At 40.0% G+C, this 24,563-nt stretch overlaps 2 protein-coding genes across 3 annotated transcripts in view; one reads left to right on the plus strand and one right to left on the minus strand.

Annotated features, from left to right (window-relative positions):
* Raver2 (ribonucleoprotein, PTB binding 2) overlaps positions 1-16,456 on the plus strand; it is a 104,403-nt gene extending 87,947 nt beyond the window's left edge. The window contains exon 12 of the mRNA XM_046450841.2: positions 11,314-16,456. Within this exon, the coding sequence (XP_046306797.1) occupies positions 11,314-11,460 (147 nt within the window). The 3' untranslated portion in view covers positions 11,461-16,456. The remainder of the gene's footprint in view (positions 1-11,313) is intronic.
* The window catches only part of Jak1 (Janus kinase 1), a 130,265-nt gene continuing 119,280 nt past the window's right edge, over positions 13,579-24,563 (minus strand). For both annotated transcript variants that reach the window (XM_046450840.2, XM_046450839.2), the window contains exons 16-25: positions 24,290-24,425; positions 22,366-22,517; positions 20,890-21,040; positions 20,651-20,745; positions 19,235-19,427; positions 18,371-18,495; positions 17,848-18,020; positions 16,338-16,455; positions 15,724-15,834; positions 13,579-15,042 (exon numbers count right to left, since the gene is read on the minus strand). In XM_046450840.2, coding sequence (XP_046306796.1) covers positions 14,938-15,042; positions 15,724-15,834; positions 16,338-16,455; positions 17,848-18,020; positions 18,371-18,495; positions 19,235-19,427; positions 20,651-20,745; positions 20,890-21,040; positions 22,366-22,517; positions 24,290-24,425 — 1,359 coding nt within the window. In that variant the 3' untranslated portion in view covers positions 13,579-14,937. The remainder of the gene's footprint in view (positions 15,043-15,723; positions 15,835-16,337; positions 16,456-17,847; positions 18,021-18,370; positions 18,496-19,234; positions 19,428-20,650; positions 20,746-20,889; positions 21,041-22,365; positions 22,518-24,289; positions 24,426-24,563) is intronic.

Below are 24,563 nucleotides of genomic sequence, written 5' to 3' on the forward strand. Positions count from 1 at the left end.
GAGGGAATCAGCCCCTGAAAGATGGGGACTCTGCAGGAATGGAATTTGTCTCTGTGGCTTTTTGCCTAACACCGGCGTCTAGTTTGAGCAGAAATCCTCAGTCTTAACCGCTTGAAGAGTCAGAAGACAGATTTCTAGGACTATTAGTGAGGCTATGTAGTAAGAGGGAAAATCTAGGAAAGAGGAAATTGCGTGGGTTGGAGCCTCAACATCCATATGGCCACTCAGCATGAGGGAGAGAGACTCTGGAGACTTGGTGGAGAAGAGCAGCTGGAGGAAGGGAGGAGAGAGTCAGCTCCACCCCGGGTAAAGACAGAGTTTTGAATTTAAGTTCAGCAAATTTAATTCCTTCTAAAACTAGAACAAAACACTCTTTGGAGGAGTGTAATAGAATCTGTGTTCTCTACATGTTTCACTCACAAAGTCCAGTAAACAAAAATTACTAGATTTTTGAAGAAGCAAAAAAGTATGCCCCATAGTTAAGAGAAAAAGCAGTTTCTAGAAACTGACCCCAAGTTGATCCAGATGTTGGTGTTAATAGACAACGACTCTAAAGCAGCTATTATAAATATGCTAACAACTTAAAGGAAAAGACGAATTTAATGAGCAGATAGGAAATCTCAGCTAAAAAGTATACATTTAAAAACTGAATAATTCTAGAATTGAAAAGTATCGTTTCTCGTGTTAAAAAATATAATGGATGGACATTACAGAAGGTTGGGGCAAGCAGGAAAAAAAGATTCAATAAACATAAAAACAGATAAAAATAAATAAGTCAATTGGAAGAAAAAAGGGAAAAGAGATTGAAGAGCAATGAATACATTCTCAGGGACCTAAGTTAAATATCAGTCTAAAATACATGTAAGTAGAGTCTGAGGAGGAGAGGAGGAAGATAAATGGAGCATAAAGTATCTGAAAAAGTAATAATAAAAATTTCCAAATTTGCTTCAAAAAACAGATTTAATAGACACAGAGACCTTTCTTGCAAAGCAAAAAAAGTAGAATTTTGCATAGGCACATTATAGTTAATGTGCTGAAAAACACAGCTTTAAAGAGAGAATCTTGAAAGTAATTGATATAAACAATGCATGTAAATAAAATTTAAACAACAACAACAATGCATATTATTTTGATGGGTTTCTCAGCCCTGACACTATTGACATTTGGGGCTATGTAATTCTCTCTTTTGGAGAGCTATTCTGTGTGCTGCAGGATATTTAGCATCATCCTTGACTTCTATCTATATATTGCCTTCACCATCTATACAGCCACTATTAAGAGAACTGGTAAATAAAAGATTGTTATCTTGATTTATTTAAAAGTAAAATTTACTAAGGAAATTGGGGCCTAATCCCACAAGATGGAGACTAGGGCCTACCTTTTCTTCTGTTAGATGCAGGGTCTCTGATTTTATTCCTAGGTCTTTGTTCCATTTTGAGTTGAGTTTTGTGCATGGTGAGAGATAGGGGTTTAATTTCATTTTGTTGCCTATGGATTTCCAGTTTTCCCAGCACCTTTTGTTGAAGAGGCATTTTTTTTTCTCCAATGCATGTTTTTGGCACCTTTGTCTAATATAAGATAATTGTAATTTTGTGGGTTAGTCTCTGTGTCCTCTATTCTGTACCATTGGTCTACCAGTCTGTTTTGGTGCCAATGCCATGCTGCTTTTGTTACTATGGCTCTGTAGTTTAGTTTTAGGTCTGGTATAGGAATGCCACCTGCTTCATTCTTCCTGCTAAGGATTGCTTTAGCTTTTCTGGGTCTCTTATTTTTCCAGATGAATTTCATGATTGCTTTTTCTATTTCTATGAGGAATGTCATTGGGATTTTGATTGGAATTGCATTAAATCTGTATAGTGCTTTTGGTAGTATGGTCATTTTGATAATATTAATTCTGCCTATCCAAGAGCAAATTAGATCTTTCCATCTTCTAAGGTCTTCTTTGATTTCTTTCTTTAGGGTTCTGTAATTTTCATTATATAGATCTTTCACCTCTTTTGTTAAGTTGATTCCCAAGTTTTGTTTTGTTTTGTTGAGGCTATTGTAAATGAGGTAGTTTTCCTCATTTCTCTTTCTGAGGATTTGTCACTGATATACAGAAATGCATTTGATTTATAGTGTTGATTTTATAGCCTCCTACTTTGCTGAATTCCTCTCTCTCCCCATGCACAAAACTCATCTCAAAATGGAACAAGGACCTAGGAATAAAACCAGAGACCCTGCGTCTAATAGAAGAAAAAGTAGGCCCTAATCTCCATAGTGTGGGATTAGGCCCCAACTTCCTTAATAAGACTACTTTGGTGCAAGAATTAAAGTCAAGAATAAATAAATGGGATGGACTCAAACTAAAAAGTTTCTTCTCAGCAAAAGTAACAATCTGTGAGGTGAATAGAGAGCCTACATCTTGGGAGCAAATCTTTACACCTCACACATCAGATAGAGCACTAATCTCTAGGGCATATAAAGAACTCAAAAAGTTAAGCACCAAAAAACCAAATAACTCAATAAATGGGCCACAGACCTAAACAGACACTTCTCAGAAGATGATATACAATCAATCAACAAATATATGAAAAAATGTTCATCATCGCTAGCAATTAGAGAACTGCAAATCAAAACTACTCTAATTTCATCTCACTCCAGTCAGAATGGCAGCTATTAAGAATACAAATAACAATAAGTGTTGACAAGGATGTGGGGGGAAAGGCACACTCATACACTGCTGATGGGACTGCAAATTGGTGCAGCCAAAATGGAAAGCAGTATAGAGATTTCTTGGAAAATTGGGAATGGAATCACCATTTGACCCAGCTATCCCTCTCCTTGGTCTATACTCAAAGGACTTTAAAAACAGCATACTACAGGGACACAGCCACATCAATGTTTATAGCAGCACAATTCACAATAGCTAAACGTTGGAACCAACCTAGATGCCCTTCAATAAATGAATGGATAAAAAAAAGTGGCATATATATACAATGGAATATTACTTAGCAATAAAAGAGAGTAAAATCATGGCATTTACAGGTAAATGGATGGAGTCAGAGAAGATAATGCTAAGTGAAGTAAACCAAAAAACCAAATGCTGAATGTTTTCTCTGATATAAGGAGGCTGATTCATAGTGGGATAGGGAGGGGGAGCATGGGAGGAATAGGTGAACTCTAGATAGAGCAGAGGGGTGGGAGGGGAAGGGAAGGGACATGGGGTTAGAAATGAGGATGGAATGTGATGGACATTATTATCCAAATTACATGTATGAAGACATGAATTGGTGTGAATATACTTTGTATACAACCAGAGATATGAAAAATTGTGCTCTATATGTATAAAAGGAATTGTAATGCATTCCACTGTCATATATAAATAAAAAAGAAGCAAAATGTACAACATTGCATTATGGGGTTTATAATAAATGTAGATATAGTATGTTGGACAATAGTACAAAGGACAGTTAAGAGAAAAAGCATGGAGGATTTGAGGAAAAAGTTCCACTCATACATTGCTGGTGGGACTTCAAATTGGTGCAACCACTCTGGAAAGCAGTATGGAGATTCCTCAGAAAGCTTGTAATGGAACCATCATTTGACTCAGTTATTCCTCTCCTCGGTATATACCCAAAGGGTGTAAAATCAGCATATTACAGTGACTCAACCACATCAATGTTTATAGCAGCTCAATTCACAATAGCGAAGCTATGGAACCAACCTTCAATGGATGAATGGATAAAGAAAATGTACATATACACAATAGGATATTACTCAACCATAAAGAAGAATGAAATTATGGCATTTGCCAGTAAATGGAAGGAACTTGGAGACTGTCATGCTAAGTGAAATAAGCCCATCTCCAAAATCCAAAGGTCAAATATTCTCTCTGATATGCAGATGCTAACGTACAATAGGTGGGGAGGGAAGAATAGACATTCAGTGGATTAGGCAAAAGGGAATGAAGGGAAGGGAGGGAGAGGGGAATAGGAAAAAATAGAATGAATCTGACATAATTTTCCTATGTTCCTATATGAACACACCACCAGTGAAACTCCACACCATGTTCAGCCACAAAAATGGGACCCTAATTAGAATAAGTTTTATTCCATCTGTGTATAATATGTCAAAATACACTACTTTCATGTATATCTAAAAAGAACAAATCAAATTTTTAAAAAAGTAATTAGAAAAAGTATGGGTAGGAGCTGCAAAATCTACATGGAAACTCAGCATAAGGTAAATGAAATTTTGGTCGCAAGGTTCTCACGTTAGAACAACAAAATTTTTAACTAAGTAGATAGTTAAATTTTTAACTAAGTAGATAGCTCAGAACAGAAAGCTGTTTCCCTAGGGGAATTTTTTTGATAACAATAGTGAGTCTAGAAATAGACCATACTTAAACAGTATATTGATTTTTGTCATAATGCCAAAACTATTTAATGGGGAAAGAGTAGAAATATCATTCTGCATATTGGAAAATGAACCCCAGCTCTTGCCTTATACCATATTCAAATTAATTTTCAGTCTATCATAGTCCTAAATGTAAAATGCAAGCCATAGATAATATCAGAAAAACAGTAGAAAGAACCTTCAAACAATTTCTTCTCCATTGAAGCATAAAAAAAACTAGGAAAAAAATGATCATAATCAACTTTTCCAGAAGACTACAAAAGCTTGTGGCAATTTACAGAGCATTTATTCAAGAACAATGGGTGAATCTTATTAAAAACAGAGGGATTTGTGTCTTTTAACCTGCCCTACACCTGTTCTTTTGCCTTCCTTTCCAATACCCAAAATCACAGTGAAAACCAGCAAGCTGGCATCCACCTTAGGGGGTACCATAGGTTTGGAACTCCCACAAACCTCATTACAGACAACTGTCATTATTTGACCCATTTGCTGGTTCCCTGTAAGACCCCACTTACAAGGCTGTCTTTATTTAACCTGCCTCAGACCTTGCTCAGAACAGAAAGCTGTTTCCCTAGGGGAATTTTTTGATAGCATTTAGAGGAAATTGTTTAAAGTTGTAGCTGCCTGGGGTGGTAAATAACATCTGATGCAAAGAATATGCTAACTAAAAAAGCTTTAAAGGAAAAACTTTGGGCTTGTTAAAAAGCTCTGACCTTCTTATGGGAATATCACAAGGTCATAGAGGTACATAGGGCTATATGCATGTTCAGAAAAGAGCTGGGAAGGCCCTCCGCTCTCATTCACTTTGACTGCCTTTGAGATACTACATAAGCAGGAAGGGAAGGCTAAGGCAGAGTTGTCAGTGTAGAAAGCTGGGCCCAATATACACATGGCCCTTGTGCAAAGCCTGAGCAATTAAGGAAGTTTTATCTACTTATTAACTGACCACTAAGCTAACAGAATAGCATATACTGTGACAAGGCACAATAAAGAATACAGACTTCACATAACTATTTCATAAAAGTCACCAAACAAGAACAAATCCTAAAGAGGGGGTAGAATCTGATTTTCAAAGTTCCTACATGGTATTACTTTAAATGATCAACAGTTTCCAACAACAACAATAAAAATGAAGACATGCAAAAAAAAATAAGGAAATCTGCCCCATGCACATGATGGTAGGGTGCGGGGAGCAAGCAATAGAAAATGTTTGTAAGGAAGCATTACTAGACAAAGATTTACTATCACATTCAAAGAATTAAGGGAAACCACACATAAGGATCTAAAAGTATGAGACGCACATCTCTCCAAATAGAGAATGTCAGCAAAGAGGAGGCAAAGAATCAAATAGAAATTTTTAAGTTGAAAATCTGAACAGGGAGAAGGAACAACAAACTCGGAATATAGGTTAATTAGAGATCAAAGAAAAATTAACCACAACAAGTGTACGCAAGGATGTGGAGAAATCTAAAGCTTCCCACTTTGCTGAGGGCAACATAAAAGGAGGCAGCTGCTGCAAAACAGTCCAGCAGCTCCTCAAAATGTTGACGTTACTCCATGACCCAAGAGCTCCACCTCTAGGCACATGCCCATGATTATTGAAAACCTAATGTCCACATACAAATTTATATGCTCACTTTCATAGCAGCAGCATTCATAATAGCCTCAAAAGGAAATAACCCAAGTGTCCAGTAAGGTTGTCCATGAGTAAACAGAATTTCATGTACTCATAGAGTAGAATATTATTCAGCCATAGAATGAATGAAGCACTGACCCACGCGGTCACATGGACAAACTTTGGAAACAAACCAGACAGAAAGGCCACATTTTATTTGATTCCATTTGTATGAAATGTCCACAATAGGCAAATCCATAGGAATAATAAGTGGATAGAGGCTACTGGGGACCAGAGGAAGCAGAGTTGGGGGTTCACTGTTGACAGGTACAAGATCCCTTTTTGGAGTGATAGAAATGCTCTGGAAATAGATTGCGATAATTGAATAACCTTGTGAATATCAACAAATACTGGACTCTAAAAAGAGAGCAAGCCTTCACTGTACTAAACAGAAGGCAGCATTTTTTCCAATAACTTTATTTTATTTATTTATTTATTATTTTTATGTGATGCTGAGGATCGAACTCAGTGCCTCACTCACTCTAGGCAAGTGCTCTACCACTGAGCTACAACCCCAGCCCTGGAAGGCAGCATTTTTATTTGGTGTTCTGAAGATCATGAAAGTCTACTGATAACCAAACAAGTTAAATCAGTTTTTCAGATCTAATCTGGGTCTCTTTAGAAACCAATTTCAAGTAGACTACCCCTCCCATTTCTCTAGTTAAATATGACAATTAACTAGAATTGCCATTGAGCTGCAGTTGATTTTGTCAAAGACTGCATGTGTTAAATATTTGAACTGTGACTAAGAAAACTTAAGTCAGAAACAGATGTAATTATTTAAAGATTTGTAGCTGCTGGGTGTGGTGACACATGCCTATAATCCCAGCAACTCTGGGAGCTGAGGCAGGAAAATCACAAGTTCAAGGCCAGCCTCAGCAGCTTAGCAAGGCCCTAAGCAAATTAGTGAGACCATGTCTCAAAATAAAATATAAAATGGGCTGGGGATGTATCTCAGTAATGAAAGTGCTCCTGGGTTCAATCCCCAATACCAAAAATTTAAGAATTAAGAAAAAAAAGTCTGTAGCATACACTCTAGCTGTGATCATAGCACTGTAGTCTGAATTATCTTGTTAGTTGCAATGTGCAGAGTTTGAAATTTCAGGTTCTGAGGCAGAGATAAATAGTTCCATGTACACCCATGGATGGGAGCCCACATTATGGGGGAAGGCTTTGAGCCAGTTTATTATACCTTTAGTACCTAGGTGAACATCTCATTATAATCTAACAAAAACAAAATATATTCCCTCCTTTAATCAAGGTAAAACAGGTCAGAGTATATCTTCAGCCACTTTTCAGCTTGACATTGTCATTGGTTTCAATAATGGAAGAGCATTTTCAGACTGAGCTCAGTTGTTCGCTGACTGTTGTCTTCAGACTTTCATCTGACGTGGGCCATGAGCTGCAGCCTATTGACTTGCATGCTGGGCTCCTGTGTCACCCTGGCTCCAGGAATCATTCCTGCCAGGAAGCTGACTGCAGGAACCAGGGAACTGTGTGATGAGATGCTGTGATGGGGAAAGAGAACTAAAAGGAAGGTGAACAAAAGGACCCAGAAGGTGCTTGGTCCCTTCACACAAAGCCTAATTCTGCCACCTAGTGGGAAAAATGCGGAAAAGAGCACATTGGAAGGAATGCTGTGAGGACCACAACACATCAGAACCTTAAGCAAACACTAACCGTTTAAAATGCTGCTTAAAAATCTAAACCTAATTTAAACAACAATTACAGGAGCACAGATGTCTCTATATTAAGACTACACAGTAAATTGGAAAGTACTTTTAAAAAATGATTTTAGATATATACTGAGGAGTGGGATAACTGGATCAAATGGTGGTTCCTTAAAGTGGGGGAGGTGGGAGGAAGAATAGAAGTTCATATTTCATAGGGCAGTTCAGCTCACCCTAAGGAGGATCTTGCTGAAGGTTAGAGTTCTCTGGATTTGAATGTTCTGTTGGAAGTATACACACTGAGAGGCAAGGCCTAGGGATTAAACATGTGTAGGGTCTTGACTAAGTGTTCTTTGGAATTCTTCAGACTGAGATTTGACTGAGACTTCAGGCTGGATATGCAAATCCCAGCACAGGCTATGCAGAGGTGGGGATTCCTCTCTGAGCATCCTACCTCCCAGGGCTGCTGTTCTGAACATTAAATGGGTTAACATACAGAAAGCATCTGGGATATATTTATGTATATCTCAGGGTTTTATTTGCTTCCAAAGATATAATTCTTCAGCATCATCTGAACTGGAGAGCTCTAGGTTTTTTCAAGTATCTGTGTAAACTGTTGAAGGAAAAGTATGTGTTCATGTTCTTTCCCTCTTTTGTGGCTGTTGTTTCTTTCTTTCCTTCTTTCTTCCCTCCCTCCCTTCCTTCCTTTCTCTAGGGATTGAACCCATAGGCACTTCCACTGAGTACATCCCCATTCCTTTTGATTTTGAGACAGGGTATGGTAAGTTGCTTAGGGCCTTTCTAAGTTGGTGAGTCTGGCTTTAAACTTGCAATCCTCCTGCCTCAGCCTCTCTAGGTGCTGGGATGATGGGCATGTGACGCTGTACCTGGCTTATTTGTCCTTTCTTTAAAAAAAAAAAAAAAAAACTTGGTTATTAGGCTTTTATTTCTCCCATATCACTGAGCTTTATTTTAAAAATCCTAACTACTGTCATTGCCCATTCACTGGTTCTTATACTATGTTAGATGTCTTTAATAGGCTGTGTTAGAATCATCTTTCTCCTAGTATTGTATGACCACAATGGCATCTATCTTCACTTCCTTTTCTTCCTAAATTTTCTGTGCTGCTCCATGAAGTATTTTATTGCTTTTAGATCTCATTTGGTTCTCACTGTGAGTAGCCTGGTGCCATTGGGATGTCTTTTTGTTGTTGTTTTTTCTCTTTTATTTTTTTTAACCTTTGTTTTATTTTTATGTGGTGCCAGGGATCAAACCCAGTGCCTCATGCATGCTAAGCATGCACTCTACCCCTGAGCCACAACCCCGGCCCTGGGATATCTTTTGAATGAAAGAAATCTAATGTCCTATCTGGTGCCTGAAAATAATGATGGTTTTGAAAGGAAAATTCAGGCTGCACAACTGTAATCCCAGCTACTTGAGAGGCTGAGGCATGAGGATCACAAGTTCAAGGCTAGCTTGGACAATTTAGCAAAATCCTGTCTCAGAATTTAAAAAAAGCAGGGGCAGGGGGTCAGGGATTAGGAGGAAGGTAACTTAGTGGTTCAGTTCCCAAGTACTACAAAAACAAAAATGAAAACAACAAAAAGAAAGTTCAGGCTGTTTCTTTGCTTTATGCCAAGACATGAAGCCATAGATTACCACCTGGCAGGGAGAACCAGGGAAGGGAAGCAAGCGGGCAGGAGAGCGCTAGACCCGGTGGGGGGGGTGTGCTTTGGAAAAGTTCACTTTCAGGACAGACTCATGACTGTATAAGAAGAAGAAAGCTGGTAAGAGTTGTTGCTACTGGAAGCCAAGCAATGCCAGGTGTAGTGGCCGGGGTCCAGCATGCAGGGAGTTCACCAGCTGACTGAGGGCGCCCGTGGAGAAGGCAGCTGAAGAGAGTGAGAGGGAGGCAAAGTCAGTCCAGAGGGGTGAGCCAAGCAGCCACCAGAGCTGAATCCCTGGTCCCCATCACTTCAGCTTCCACAACTGACAACTTATGGCCGGTCTCATATCATCTATGCCTCCACCTACTGCCCTCCCTCAGATGATTTCTGAGCAAACCTCTGAGCTTCTTTACTACCAGGAAAAACTTTCAGATGAAAGTTAAAGCCAAATTCTTTGTTAATTAGTGCTTCAGTTCGTGAACCATTCCTTAAAACAAGGTTTATGTGAAGGCTGTTGTTGTCCCATAGCATTATTAAACCACACAGAAATGAAGTATGTGCCAAAACAGAGGGAGTCCCTGCCACCCTAATTGTTAGTCCCGTCACCCCTTGTCTTGACAAGTGTGATGGAAGACTGGCTGCACTGTCTACAGGGAGTTGTGACAGACTTATCCTTCGTTCCTCTGAGGTTGGCTCCAATTTTAAAAATTGTTGACTGCAGTTGGTTCAAAAGCAATTGAGTTTTAATTATAATGTGAAGCTGAAAGCTTGCCTTATCACTCCTTTCCATGTTCTTGTACATTATTCTTTTCTTTTTTTTTTAAATGTTTTTACTTGTAATTGGACATAATACCTTTATTTTACTCATTTTTATGTGGTGCTGAGGATTGAACGCAGCACTCTGCACGTGCTAGGCGAGCGCTTTACCACTCAGCCCCAGCCCCAGCCCCTGCATTATTCTTTTCAACAAGCTTATCATACCATTTGTAAAAGGAAGAACCTCGGGAGCAGATCACAGGTCCTGACCCATTCCCAGAGTAGAATCTCTGGATAGAGCCTGGAAATCTGATTATTTGAGACACCAAAGTTTTGATTTGAGTGCCTGTTCCTCTCTAGAATGTTATTTTCCTTGACATCATTTGCCAGCGTTCACACCTGCAAGTGTATTCTTTGTCCCTCCTTCTCTCACTAGGCAGACTTAACATCTAATCTGATCTGTGGCTCCATTCCTTAGCAAGTGCCCTTCCTCAAAGGAATATTAATACTTAGTATTGGTATTCTAAATCAGTGGGGCTTAGGTATAACCAACAAGAAGGACACAATGCTCTTAATTTTTTTCTTGCTCTCACATCTTGGAGGTAGGGTGAGGGATGGTTTGTGTTCAGCTAAAGTTCCACAGGTGATTTTTTTTTTTTTTTAATGGTGCTAAAAAGAGAACCCAGGGCCTTGCACATGCTAGACAAGTGTTCTACCACTAAGCAATAACCCAGCCCTCCACAGATGATTTTTATATAAAGACTTTAAGGAAGTGTATATGTGTTTTGTTGTTGTTTGTTTGGTACTGAGGATTTAACCTAGGGGTACCCTGCTACTAAGCTATACCAGCAAGCCCCACACCCCACCTCCAGCCCCAATTTTTTTTTTTTGAGAGAGGGTCTCACTAAGTTGCCCATGGTTACCTTGAACTTGTGATCTCCTAGCCTCTTCCTCTAAATTGCTGGGATTACAGGAATGCAACATGGTGTCTGGTTTATATTTTTAAATATATATTTGATGGCTTTGATATTTATCTTGCTATTCTGTATTTGCACCAACTTGAAGTAGAATGTTTTTCTCAGAAACATCCTTAATAAGCCAATTTAATTTACATTTTAATATTAATTGTGATTTTACGTTCTTATAGGTGTCCTCTTTAAGAAATGAAAAGCGAGGCTCATCCTATCTCATCTCTGCTCCAGAAGGTGGCGCAGTAGAATTAGTTGACCAGCATTCTCAGGGCACAGGAGCATACTACATGGAAACCTACTTAAAAAAGAAGCGAGTATACTAAGTTTTCTCCTTACAGCCTCCTGAGATTCTCTGCAGTATCTCTGCTGTTCATCGCTGCCTTAACTTCATTCAAACTAGCCATATCCTATAAATACGGGTTCATTATTTCCCAGAAGGAACTGTGTTGTGCAGCAGGCAGAATTGCCAAATAAAAAATGGTAGCAATAAGAAGAGACATCAATTGAGGACATTTTCCACTAGAATTAAATACTTCTTAATCAACGTGATATTAACTTACTGTCCATTGGAGAAACTAATCATGTTTCAACGTTCCTTGTTTGAGGAATGGGAATAATTTTCACATCACATATAAAAGTCTGAAGCAATAAATGGGAAACAATCTTGTTTCCTTAGCCTTAGAATGAATTTCTTATAAACCAATGTGCATTTTAATTTACTTCCCCTAGAAGTAATCTCATTTATAGATTTTTAGGACTTTTCCTAGAACTACAAGGGTGCAAGTACCAAACGTGCTGATGGCCATGCTATAAAGACGCTCTTTATGCAAATTTCATTATCACCCCCACACCAGCCATGCACTATTAAACCCAACAACAGAATGATAATGAAGTCCAAGGCATACAATACTGCAGATGCTTGACTTTTAACGTGTTGTTACTATTTATACCTTTTGTAAAAAACAGAAGATAGCTTAGATTAAAAAAAACTTTGGTGACCTAACACAGGGGTTAGCAAACTACCCTAGGACCAGATTCAGTCCACCACCTATCCTTGTGCTGTCTGCAAGGTTAAGAATGACATTTTACATTTTTAAGTGTTTGAAGGCGGGGGGATGAAAACTTGCTACATGAAATTCAATTATCAGTGTCTACAAAATTTTATTGGACCACAGCCATACTCACTCATTCACGTATCATCTGTAGCTACTTTTGTTACCTTGGTAGAACTGAGTAGCTTCAACAGAAACCATATAGCCTGCAAAGCCTAAAACATTTACTATCAGGCCCTTCACAGTGTTTCTGGCACTGACCCAATGGCACTAATTCCCCATTCCTTTTATTTCGCCTAAAGAAAGAGGTTTAACCTATGAGATAGACTTATAAGTGGCAAGAACATAGGTTTCTGTGTCTCATTTCATAGCATAGACTAGTGATGATCTAATTACTAGACAGGGTCATTTTTGTCATCAAATGCTCTATATTTCCACAATAGAGTAAAGCAGTCAATGCTACACTCTGAAAGTCTTATGGGGACATAGTATTTATAACCATTTGAGCTAATAAGCTATACCTCACTCTCCGGTGTGTCTCTCATTCTTTGGTAGTATATTATGCTGAAAAATATGAGCGATTTTACCAACTTTACTTCTGAAAAGAATTTTTGTCTTTATTAATGTGACTTTTGACATCACCATTTTCTGAAGACTGTGGTATTAAATGCATGAGAAACCTTTTGCCATTTAGAAATTTCTAAGTCTGTTCATTGTTATGACTATAACTGATTGAATTTGAGATCTCAAGGATCTTAGTCTTTCAGATCATATCCTTAAAATATGTCTTTTGAAGAACTTGTTTTTGACTAAGATATAGATATCTTGCTTTAATTATAAAGTCTAGAACTGGTTCATATGTTGTATGCTTTGTAAAGAATTTTACTTGGTCTAATTTATTGCATTCACTAGCTTCTGCTGGAAAATTATGGCTGGAAAGTTAAACTAAGACAGTTTCTAAGAAATATACTACCTATAAATCACAATCAGGATTACATCAGTTATGTGGCAGATGACTAATGGCATCTCCATGTCCTGTACGTCTCCTTCTGATTTTCCTGTTGTATTTTGCCTCTTCAGCGCTTAGTCACACTTCTATTGAAGTTAAGAACAGAAGACAGGGAAGATGGTGAATTTTACATGAGTAACAAAGAGAGAAGAGGCACAGATTGGAAGAACTAAAAAATGTTTTGGCTCACAGCACATGTAGATTTTCCATCCATACTGGCCTGTGGCCCGTTTTCATCAGACATAACAGAAGTGCAGCTCAAGTGGTGTTAGTACTAAGTCATTACCAACCCTCCCCTCAGAATCTATACTGTTATTTTTCTATGTAAGTGAATTGTTTGAAATGCTTCAAAAATGAAAATATTAAAACGCATATGCATGTAAAGTCTTTAGTACATTTATTTGTATAAAGAGTAAACAAAGTGCATACAGAGCGGCCACAGGTTTGACACAGAGATACAGGGCAACTGAACAAATTTAAATGTCAAGTTTATTGTTGCCACTAAAGCTATCCTGAACTTTCTTTGGGCTCAAAAGATGAAAAGTAAGATACTGAAGAATACTAGACATCACTAACAGAAAAGTTTTTCAGACTCTTGGTCGTAAAGAACTTTATGTTTCACATTAAATCAGACACTAACATTTTTAATTACCCAGCTACCTCCAAGCAAACTGAAAACCATCTAAATGTATCCTGAACTCCAGAGTGCCTTTAGATGGGTCTTTTCTTTCAAGTTTTGCACCATAAGATGATGGTCACAATAGTGATTGACCCTTGTAGATGGGTGGTAAGTATTGAAACACTCTTAAGAACAGTGCAATGTATGTGGTATACATTCTGTTCATATACAGCATCCAAAACCAATGCTGGAACAGCTTGCCCCAAAGTGGTAGAGTTATAAAAGGATATGCGCTGATGTTTCTTAAAAGCATGTCTAATAGCATCCAGGTTTGCAAAGTCTGTCTGATAAAAGTTGACTGCTTAGGAAAGCACTGGCCCAGGCTTAGTTCTCAAGAAATAATAACATGCAGCAGAGTATCTATTTCCACGCTGGCTCCTGTGCAGAACCAGGTTGCTCAACAATGGGTACCCAGTAGTCAATCAAGGGACCAGCAACTGAGTCACTGAAAAAACAGCTTGATATTTCAGTCTTACTGATGACAGGAATACCTACTCTTTTTTTTTTTTTTGGTAAGGAAATGATAGTATACTAACTGGTATCTACTATTTTAAGACTGCTTGGTCTATCACTGTCTAGATATTGAAATCTGAGGGTATGTTAAGAGTATCACCTAAGTCCATCAATTTTTGTCTAAGATTAATGTGCCAGAAAAACATTTCAGATCAGCTGGCAGCTGGGAACAGCAATCATCTTGAGACATCACTTTGGTCAGTTCCTCTTATTTTCACAAATCCCATTTTGGTATGTAATTATGACAGTAAATTAGCTAGATGAAACAGTGAGTGGGACATTCTTTCCAAAGGGAGGAGTGCTTAAGTGCTTTCTAGGTATCTTTGTTGTCATTTGTCACTAAGTTTGAGAGAGGCTGAATTGAAAAGAAGTTTTTATCCATGCTGAGCACCACAGTGTGCTGTACACATGTGCACGTGCTCAAGGACTTGCTGACTATATTTTGTTAGAACACAAACTTTTTCCATAAAAAATTTTTTAAAAAATGGCTTGGATATTTGTTGGGGGAGGATTACTTTATCAACAAACAGTGGAATTTAGATGATATTCATGCTTCGTATTTTAAAAGTGCTTCAAATCCTTCAATAAGGCTCTGAAAGGTTGTCCGATTGGATGGTTGTAATTCCCAGCATTTTCTCATAAGTTGATAAACCTATAAAAAGTAAAAACAAGAACTGTAGTCATAGTAAAAATATTGTTATGTTTGGAAGCTTTTCAAAAAAATTATAGAAATATCAAGTGTAAGGAAATAATTTTGGAACTATAAGGTAATTATTTTCTTAAGAGTAAAAAAATTTCAATTATTTAAAATATAGGAAATCTTCATAACTGCAGTTCATAAATGGTACTAACATTTGAGAAGCTCATGGCTGACTGCCCTTCAGCAGAGTCCATGTCACTACCAACCCTTATGTTTAGACTCCGTCTTGCCACTGGCCACCTCACTCTTGGACGTATTCTATCCAGTGTATCTAAGTGGTAAGGAGTTGAGACTGAAAGCCTCAATTAATTTTAGAGTATTAAAAAAGAATAAACATTATAAATGCTGTTATTAAGTGGGATAAAATTACACACAAAAGTACAATTATATATATTTTTCATAATAAGGCTACACCAAAACTTCCTTGGGGGGGTGTGTGTGGACAAGCATGGAAAGGAGCCTCTTTCTGGAGAGAGTACTTGCATTGAACATTACTATCATCCACACCAAAGATGATTCCTTAGATGTCTCAGACTCAGAAAACTATTTTACAGGTGGTTTCTACTCCATCTCCTCACTCACTGCCCACCCCACTTCCTTGCTGGATATCTTGAGCTATGGAAAGATAAATACCTTATCAGGACAGTTAGGCGGGCATGGTAAACGTTTTCCTTCTTTCAGTGTATTCACAAGTCTTGTCACCGTCATCTGGCCTTGAGTTGGGCCTATCATTTTCAGGAACAACTATGTAAAATAAAACCAAACAAAATGTTTACTTTGCATACACTCGTATAAAAATTAAGCAGATTAAAGTACAACTTCTAGAATTAACTGGAAATTAAAGTAACAATAAAAATGTTTTTCTTCTTAAGCAATGTTAAATAAAAATCCAAAATCCTTACTAGCTCTCAACAGTTAATCTGGAATCAGTGTCTTAGATTCTGCTAGCCAAGGAGGCTGTTTCATGAAGATGATCTCATTCAGAAATTAACAAGGCACAAACTCTCACAGATAAGACAGACCCTGGAAAGTCGGATCATCCAGTATAACTTTGAGTTCCTTATGAAACCCAAACTTGAGAGACTCACAGATAAGTAACAAACCAAGTAAAATAGAAAAGTGGACTTTTATCTTTCCAATATAGTATACTGACTTGACTCCATTTAAAAGCAAAACTTACAAAGCACAGGCATGGACATATTTTAGTTGGGTTCTGTATTCAGATGAAGAGAAAAGTTAAGACTTACAGCCATTGGACTAGACTCTGAATCACAGTAAGTAAGCAGCTCATGCAGAGTCACTCCAAAAGACCAGACATCAGAGGCAATATAAAATTTACACTGAATTAAACATTCTGGAGCGTACCTGAAATAAAGAATGTGAGCCTTCAATTCATGGCAGAGCTACTTCAACAAAAATTACAGATTAGCTCATAAAAGTCATCTCTTCGATCCTTACAGGCATCTAGTATGTATTATGTACATATGTGCTACTATACTTTACAGGTTCTTAGTAGCATGTATTTGCCCCCAATAAGACCAGTTTGCACTCTTTGTGTCCAACCCACGTACTTCCTGTAGAGGAGGAGGTCACAAGAAAACAAGCCCCAGGTTTGATTCCTATAGGCTCCTAGATCAGCAGGGACCTCACCAGCCTATCCTCTTCCAATGTTATCTGTTTTGGTGAATGACACCCAATTGCCCAAGCCAGATATTAAGGCATTCTGTCTAATTTCCTAAACACTCTTCAAATCTACTTAATTCTCACTATCTTGATCACTGTCCTAGTTCACTAAGGCTAAATCAGACTCCCTGGCTCCAATCTTGCTTTCCTCCATGGTTATCTTCTTAAAAAATAATTTGTATCTTCAATCCTACAATGGTATCCCACTGCTCTAGGAATGGAGTGTTTGCTGCAGAACTCCCTTTCCCGAGCTCTGACTTAGCCACCCTCTGAAAACCTCCTGCCCCTTCATGTTTACCCATGCTGGGTTTATCTCAGGTACTCTCTCATTCCTGTTAGTCACACATGCCCCCTTCATCTAAACACTCAAGACTTCCAGAAAACCAAGCTGGAACCCCTCTGTGCTAACTGTTCCTTCACGTTGGCTGCCTCACTCTGTACCTATCTGCTTGGTCACCAAATCTCTGGCATGAAGGGTGGGCCCTGAGACATACTGTTTTGTATCAGTGAACAAAGGTTCAGGTTTTGCAGGTATGAGAGGTCTGCCTGTATCTGTGCAGCATACTTGAGTGTTGATCAGTCTTACAGGGGATGGTGTAGAGATCAAAGCAACTGAGGGGGGCTGTGGTCAGTATGTGGCCTTCTAACCAGGATGACTGGTGCCTCATGAGAGATGGTCAAGCGTCCCTCCCATCACTTGCTCTGTCCAAGATTTCCCTGACTACTCGATGCCCACCTTGTCACATCTTGTCCCTTCTTCCCACCTGCCCTCCAGGCATCCCTCCACCTGCTCATAGTTGTGAGAACTGTGCAGATGGGAGCCGGAAATGCTGAGCTGGTAATGAGACGGCTCCCATTCCTTGGAAGATGGTGCCATCCAAGCTCAGGCATTTGCACAGGCTGCTTTTCAGCCTGATTGGTGTTTCTTGAAGGTAAATATAAATCAACTCTAACTGTTCTAATCCTCTCTTGATTCAGGCCAGAGGAATGAGGCATTAGCATAGCCAGAAAGAACTTATCAAAATGGTGTAAACCCTGCATCACTACTGCACTCTAATTGTCTGACTCAGTTACCAAAACACAGGGCTGTCCCGGTCATCCTTGACGGTGTAGTACTCCTTATCAGTTTCAATTGCTTTGGTTAAACCAAAGTCTCCAATTTTCACTTGGTGTTCACTCTCAACAAGGACATTTCTTGCTGCTAAGTCCCGGTGAACATATTGCCGAGAACCCAAATAGTCCATTCCCTAGTAGAGAAATAAAGATAAAACACATTGTTAAAATCATTCAGATGGATTTTGTATAACTTCATAAGAAAAAGAAATGTCATTTCATTCACATAACAATTTTTTGATTTGTATTTTTAAGCAAAAATAGTAAGATCAACTGACTCAAAGAAATTCACATTCAAGCAGTCACACTTAATACATGTGTTCACTTTCAGAGTAAAAGCTCATTTCTCATCCCAATAATACAGAGCAAAATAACTCAGTATAATTATTACAAAGTTTCCCACTTGTCTTAAAATTAAATTACAAAAAAATTTACTAGGGAAGAATGCCTGTTTTTTTTTTTTAAACATGCTTTCTTTTTTTACCTTACAAATCTGAACAGCATATTTTAGCTGCTGTTTAAGGTTAATTTTGTTCTTATTCTTTGGAAGATATTCCTTAAGGCTTCCAGAAGGCAGAAACTCCATGATGAGCTTGATACCATTTCCTCCTGTTGGGAGAAAAAAACATCAGTATAAGGCTGCCAAAGAGGAAAGAACACAGGACATGGAGTCAGAGGACTTGCCATGGCTCCTTCTTTATTCCCTGAGCACATACCAACTCCTAACCTCTGCATTGCAGGACCCTCAACAGAGAAAAGATCTTAACACTTAGGGTTCCTACCTCAGCCACAAGCATCGCTAGGATAACAGCCTGAGTACTCTGTAATCCACTAGGCAAATAATAATTTTATGAGCCAAGTTCTTTCACTAGTAGCTTTAAAGGATATACCTCAGTGGAATACTGGCTGACAAATAAGATACAAGTATTAGTAAACACTACTACCATTGAATACCATTTGTCATCTTGACTTAGACAAGCATAGAACAAGATGCCCTGCCTGGGACTGGATCAGAAGAATGGGGAAAGGGAGTGAGGAAGGTCATTCACACCATATGGCATCAGTGTAGATATCTGGGTGGGTACAGTCTAGTACACAGCATGAGTGTGTGAACCCTTGGAGAGACGAGGCTGGAACCATGCCTTGGCTGGGAGGGAGTCGGTGTACTTCCCCAAAAGCTGCTACGGGATTTGGCAACATGCAACCTGGAAGCCCTGCCAGCCTATGGAAGCCACAGCCAGTATGTTCAGATGACCTAGATGAGGCCGAGGCCCGCCTGCTTTGCACTGGCCTTATGACCATAACAGTCACTTAGTCTTTAAATCAGACCCCACTGTGTGCAACATACCATCTTCAGTGCAGATTCCTTTGTACTTCACAATGTTCTCATGATAGAGATTCCTTAAGATTTCTATTTCCTTCTTCAGATCAGCAATGTGGTTACCTCCACTCTCAGGCTTCAGGGATTTGACAGCTACCTGCTCCCCTGTGTTGTCCCCCTCTGGGTCATACCTGCAGAGCTCAACCTTCCCAAAGTGGCCCTAGAGAAAAAAATGTACATACTATTATAAGAAGCCCCAGGCTGTACTGGAACACACTTAGAAAATAAGTCTTACTCCTCATAGCTGTTCCCCTGAAGGCCAGGGGTCAATAGCTGGTCAGACCTCTGCTGATAGAAGGCTCTCACCTAGATTCCACCACCTACCACAACCCCCTTCCTCTCCTGGCCTCACTTCCTCTGTAAGTGAGATAAGACAAAGTAACAGGTGACTAATGAACCCACACATCAATCCCAATTTCCAAGAAAAAGTAACCCAAAAAATGATGAAGGACATATCTGGACCTGTAGAAAACTGTGGAGTCCTCTGAGAACCCAGAGCCCATTCTTCAGGCAGGCACCACAGTGCAGCTGTGCACAAGGAATCTTCAAAAGCTATGGCATCAGACCCCAGCCAAGCCACCTAATGGTGACATTGGCTGGCCCTGCCACACAATCATCCTGAGTCCTACTGTGCTTTCTGTATACAATAGTCACAAGTATTCTGGGGGATGCTGTGAGGACTGTGCTTGTGAAACTGCCCAGCACAGATGATGGCACACAGTGGCTACTCAAGATGTGGCACTCTTCATTCAATTAACAATAGAAGATCTGTGTAAAGACATAGATCACAGGAGCCTCCCTTGTCATATTAACTGTTGGAAACTCCCGTTCAAGGTCCAAAGGAAAGTTTGAGAGTCTATTTTGGCACTCTGTGTAGTACATCAATCCCTCATTTAACCCATTTTGTCTCATTGTCCCAGATGTGGAACACCTATAAAAACTTAAGCAACAAATATACCACTTTTGGTAACTTTGAAATAATTATTATGCTCACAGAATTGAAAATTTGGACTTAACAGGTTAAAGAGCTTCGCAGGGAACTTATTCCCCAAAGTCAGTGACAGAGATTTTTCTATTTCCTCCATATCTGCATCTAATCCCCTCTGCTCCACAGAGAAAACTCGTCTCTCCTGGGAGCAGACCAGCATCCTGTGTATATGCATAGTCACACATGCAGGCAGAAATGTGCATCCTGGCAGGCGTGTGGGTCAAATGGGGCGTGCTAAAAGTGGCCTCCAAAATGCAGAAACGTTCTTTCTCTTATAAAGTAAGGGAGAACAGGAGGTGACTTTATGCAGAGAGGTGATGTGCAAGCAGAAGATGCAGCCAGAGCTGCAGCCAGAGCAGCAGCCAGATCAGCAGCAAGCACCAGGTGCAACTTACCTCTCCCAAGTCACGGATCCTCTTCAGGAAGCGCTTTTCAAAATGTGTGGGATCCACCTCAGTTGCTGGTTTTTTTTCTGAAACAATGTCTGGATCTAATAGAAAAGAAAACCAATTTTAAAAAAAGGTAACTGATGGTTAGGGATTGCCGCTTCTGGGCTCCCACTCATCTCCCCACTTCCCCCAATTGCTCTCCAGGGTTGTGAATGATCCCAGTTAAGCATTGGACAACATCTTACTTTGCTCTTCGAGCTTGTTAATGTCCCTCATAATGGCTCGGAAGAAGGGTCTCTGATTGGGGTCATAGTTCATGCAGCGGGTCATAAGGTCAGCCAGCTCCTTGCATGATGGTGTCACTGGCCTGCACCGGCTTTCATAGAATCTCTCTTTCTGTAAAGAAGAGGGACACTTGGAAAAAACTAAGGAACCACCCTCAAACCCTGTCATCTCAGCTGAGAAGTAATTACCTTAATTAATTCCTGGCATCTCTCCTGAAAGGTGGACTTTGTTACTCTGGCCTTATTCCAGCATGAGGAAGTCTCAGTCCTAATACTAAAGTAATCCAAATTCAAGGAAGACAGGGCAATACATCCCAATCCCTAGACACTGCATTCCAGTGAAGTCAGGCAGCCTTTCTGGAATACAGTGTGGCAATTTGTATTTCAACCTTCAGATTCTTCAAGCTCTGAATCATTAATTCCAATTATTGAATGACTCAGAAATAAACTGGATATGAGCAAAGACTTATGTACAAAAGTATTCCCTGCAGAATTAGAATACTGGAAATTTGAAAACAACAAAAACGTCAAATATAAAATTAGTTAAGTAAATTAGAGTTAAAACAAGTTAACTCAAATTTATAAAAATTTATGACTTTTGAATTGAATAGGAAAGTCCTCACAATGTTAAAATTTAAAATGTGGAATATATAACTATATCTAGCAGTGACCAAATTTTATTTAAAAATGATATGAACAGACTGGAAGACTAAGTCAATGTGTTAACAGTGATCAGGTATCTTATGGGTGACTTTTTTTTAAAAAAATTGTTTCCAGTGTTTTCAAAATTTTCTTCAAATATTATTGTTTTAAAATTCAGAAATAAACTATTGCTGCCATTTTAAAAAATTAAAGTGAAATCACTGCCTTCCAGCTTCTAACCTATAGCTAGACACCCCCCCCCCCCCAGGGTGCTAGATACCATCTGTGGAACCTTAGTATCTTTATTTTAGCCTAACTCCCCTTCCACCTCCTAATATCCTCCAGGGAAGGCAAGGCCCATGTCTACTTTATGGTGAGCCCCAGCTTTCACCTAGCATCCTTTGCCTGGTACTCAGTAGACACTTGTGTGTTCATTTTGTTGAATAACAGGCACTTAAAAACTCAGATAAATAAAACATTAACAGTCTTCTCGATACTGATTGTATGTCTGTCACTCTACATATTTTGTTACTCTTCACAAGGAGCCCACAAAATAATTTTTATTTACCTCCATTTTATAGATGAGGCTTAGGGAAGTGAAGGCTTAGGGAAGTGAAGTTACATTCTGAGGCTTAGGGAAGTGAAGTTACATTCGTGAGATCACATAGCCAGCAAGTCTATGGGAAAGACTCAACTCAAGTCCATCTCTTCCCATAGCATGAGGCTTCCTAACTTCTGGGCAGTTCCTGTTTAGTGAATCTCACCTACCACATTCCCTAGGAAACAACTGCTTACCTCAATCAGAGTCTTATCTTTCAGGGGGATCTCGCCATTATAGCAGATTTCCCAGAGTGTGGTACCAAAGCTCCATTTGTCAGCAGCCACACTCAGGTTCTTGGAGTCTTCAACACACTCTGGAGCAATCCATGGGATTCGTTCTATGCACTCTAGAGAAAGAAAAGACTTTTAAAATCAGCTTCTGGGATCACCTGGAAAGCTAAACATTGTCAAAACAGCAAGAACCTGAGTTAATGAAAAACTTTCTGGCAAACATGGACTGGCCACAAGTCCCAGGGGGAGCTGGTAAGATGCACTGCCTTCCATGCCTTGCCCCTGGCACTTCTGATATATCAGTCTGATCAGGCCAGCAGCAGATGGCTTCGTTCATCACATCCTCCCCAGGAGGGTCATGAGCAGTCAGTCTTCGGAAGCCCTAGCCTCAGAGATAGCAGAGCATTCCCCAGGTAGGCCATCATTGGGGGTTGGTGGCATCAGGGGATCATGTGAACAAAGGTTCAGGAAAGAAAAGGCAGCAGAGAGATGAGGACAACACAAAGAGCAGCTTGCACATACCACAGACCATTTCTCAGCTGTGTTGTTATGTTTTATCTTGGTTTTCCTTCATTTGGGGAAAGGACGAGAAAAGACTGAGACAAAGAAGTCTCATATCCCTTTCTCCTGGCAATCTCTGTGACCTGTTTCTGGCTTCTAACCAAGGTCAGAGACAGAAAGCTCAACAGAGACCCCTGTCACATCCATGAAAATGCCTATCAGCAAACTTAGTAGCCTGTACAGAGCAGCTTCCAAGCTGCCCTGGGAAGGAGGGTGGCTCCTGAGCCCAGCACTCAGGCACAGGCCCAACTGACCATACAGCCCTCTCATGTCCTTCCTGGCACAGCACGTGCCCCTGGTGTCCTTAAAAGATGTGCCTCTGGTCCCTTGCTCTAGCTACCTTGCTGACCTGCAAACCCAGATGAAATCTCATCAGCTCCTTGAATCACTCTGTTTCAGTTGGATGATTTTTCTCCCAGGTCTGGGTCCCTACTGCATTTCATGGGCACTACTGGGTCCCTGGCTACTCTGCTTGTTCAAGAAACATCAGTGTCTTAGACCTTGAGGACAGGACCGTTACCAGCCCCAGGGGTATCTCTGCCTCAGAACTGTTGGGCAATGGCCACATGATAAGCATCCAACAGGTACCAAAGGATGTTTCCCATGCCCTTCCAAGGAGCAGAGGATCAAGTCTCATTTGCAAGGATTGTAAATTTTTCATCCATCTTCTCCAAATTTTGTCCACTCTTTGATTAAATTTTAGAGCAAAACTCAATATGCTGAGTTGATGAAAATCAATGATAAAGACAGCGCAGAGGCCATTAGAGGACACCAGATCGGGGACCTAGGACACACTGGTCCCCTCATGTGGCCTACCAGGTTAGGAGACACAGCAAGACCTGTTTGGCATGGGTTTCAGTCTCAGCTCCTGGGACTGCCCTTTCCTTTAAAGACTGCAACTCTGCACAACCTAATTCACAGTAAGGATGTGAGACCACAGCAATCACTTGATAAAATAGGCTGGGGTGCCCCCCAAAATGCTCGCTGGCTACAGTGGAGTTCCAGAAGAATATGGAGAAGGACCCAGAAGGCCTAACTTCTGCTCTGGCATCTCTCTGACCACTGTCTGGAGTCCATAGCCCCATGTACTACCCCATTCCCTTGATCATGGGGCCTTTACCATGGGGATCTGACAGCCTCAGCTGGGCTATCAGGAACCACCCTCCTGTGGCTCCATATTCCCATGCAGGGCCTAGGAGAAAGGAGCACCAGACACCTGTTTGCTGACCCATTCTAAAGGGAGGCCTGACCCAGTCAAGACCTTTCTCCCTGCCAGCTAGATCTCTGGCTTAGAGTGAATGGCTGTGGGGTTGCGGGGACAACTCACCTTGCCTTGACAGTACAGTGACAGGGATTCCAGGGTCACTAAGCTTGATGAATGGGCCAATTTCACTGTCAATGCCCTCACGGGCCAGGAGGAGATTTTTGGTACACACATTTCCATGGACCAGGTCTTTATCTTCCTATAAAATAGGGACATTTGATAAGGTGCTTATCTTTCCTCCCCATATTCCCTGTTTCCAACCACGGTCCATCAGATCATCTCTCACTACTCCAAGCCACAGCCAGGCTCCATAGCCTAGCCTTTGCACCAATGATCT

The sequence above is a fragment of the Marmota monax genome, unplaced genomic scaffold, assembly GCF_021218885.2.
Source record: "Marmota monax isolate L192 unplaced genomic scaffold, Marmota_monax_Labrador192_F-V1.1 WCK01_AAM20220418_F8-fsc00023, whole genome shotgun sequence".
NCBI lineage: Eukaryota > Metazoa > Chordata > Mammalia > Rodentia > Sciuridae > Marmota > Marmota monax.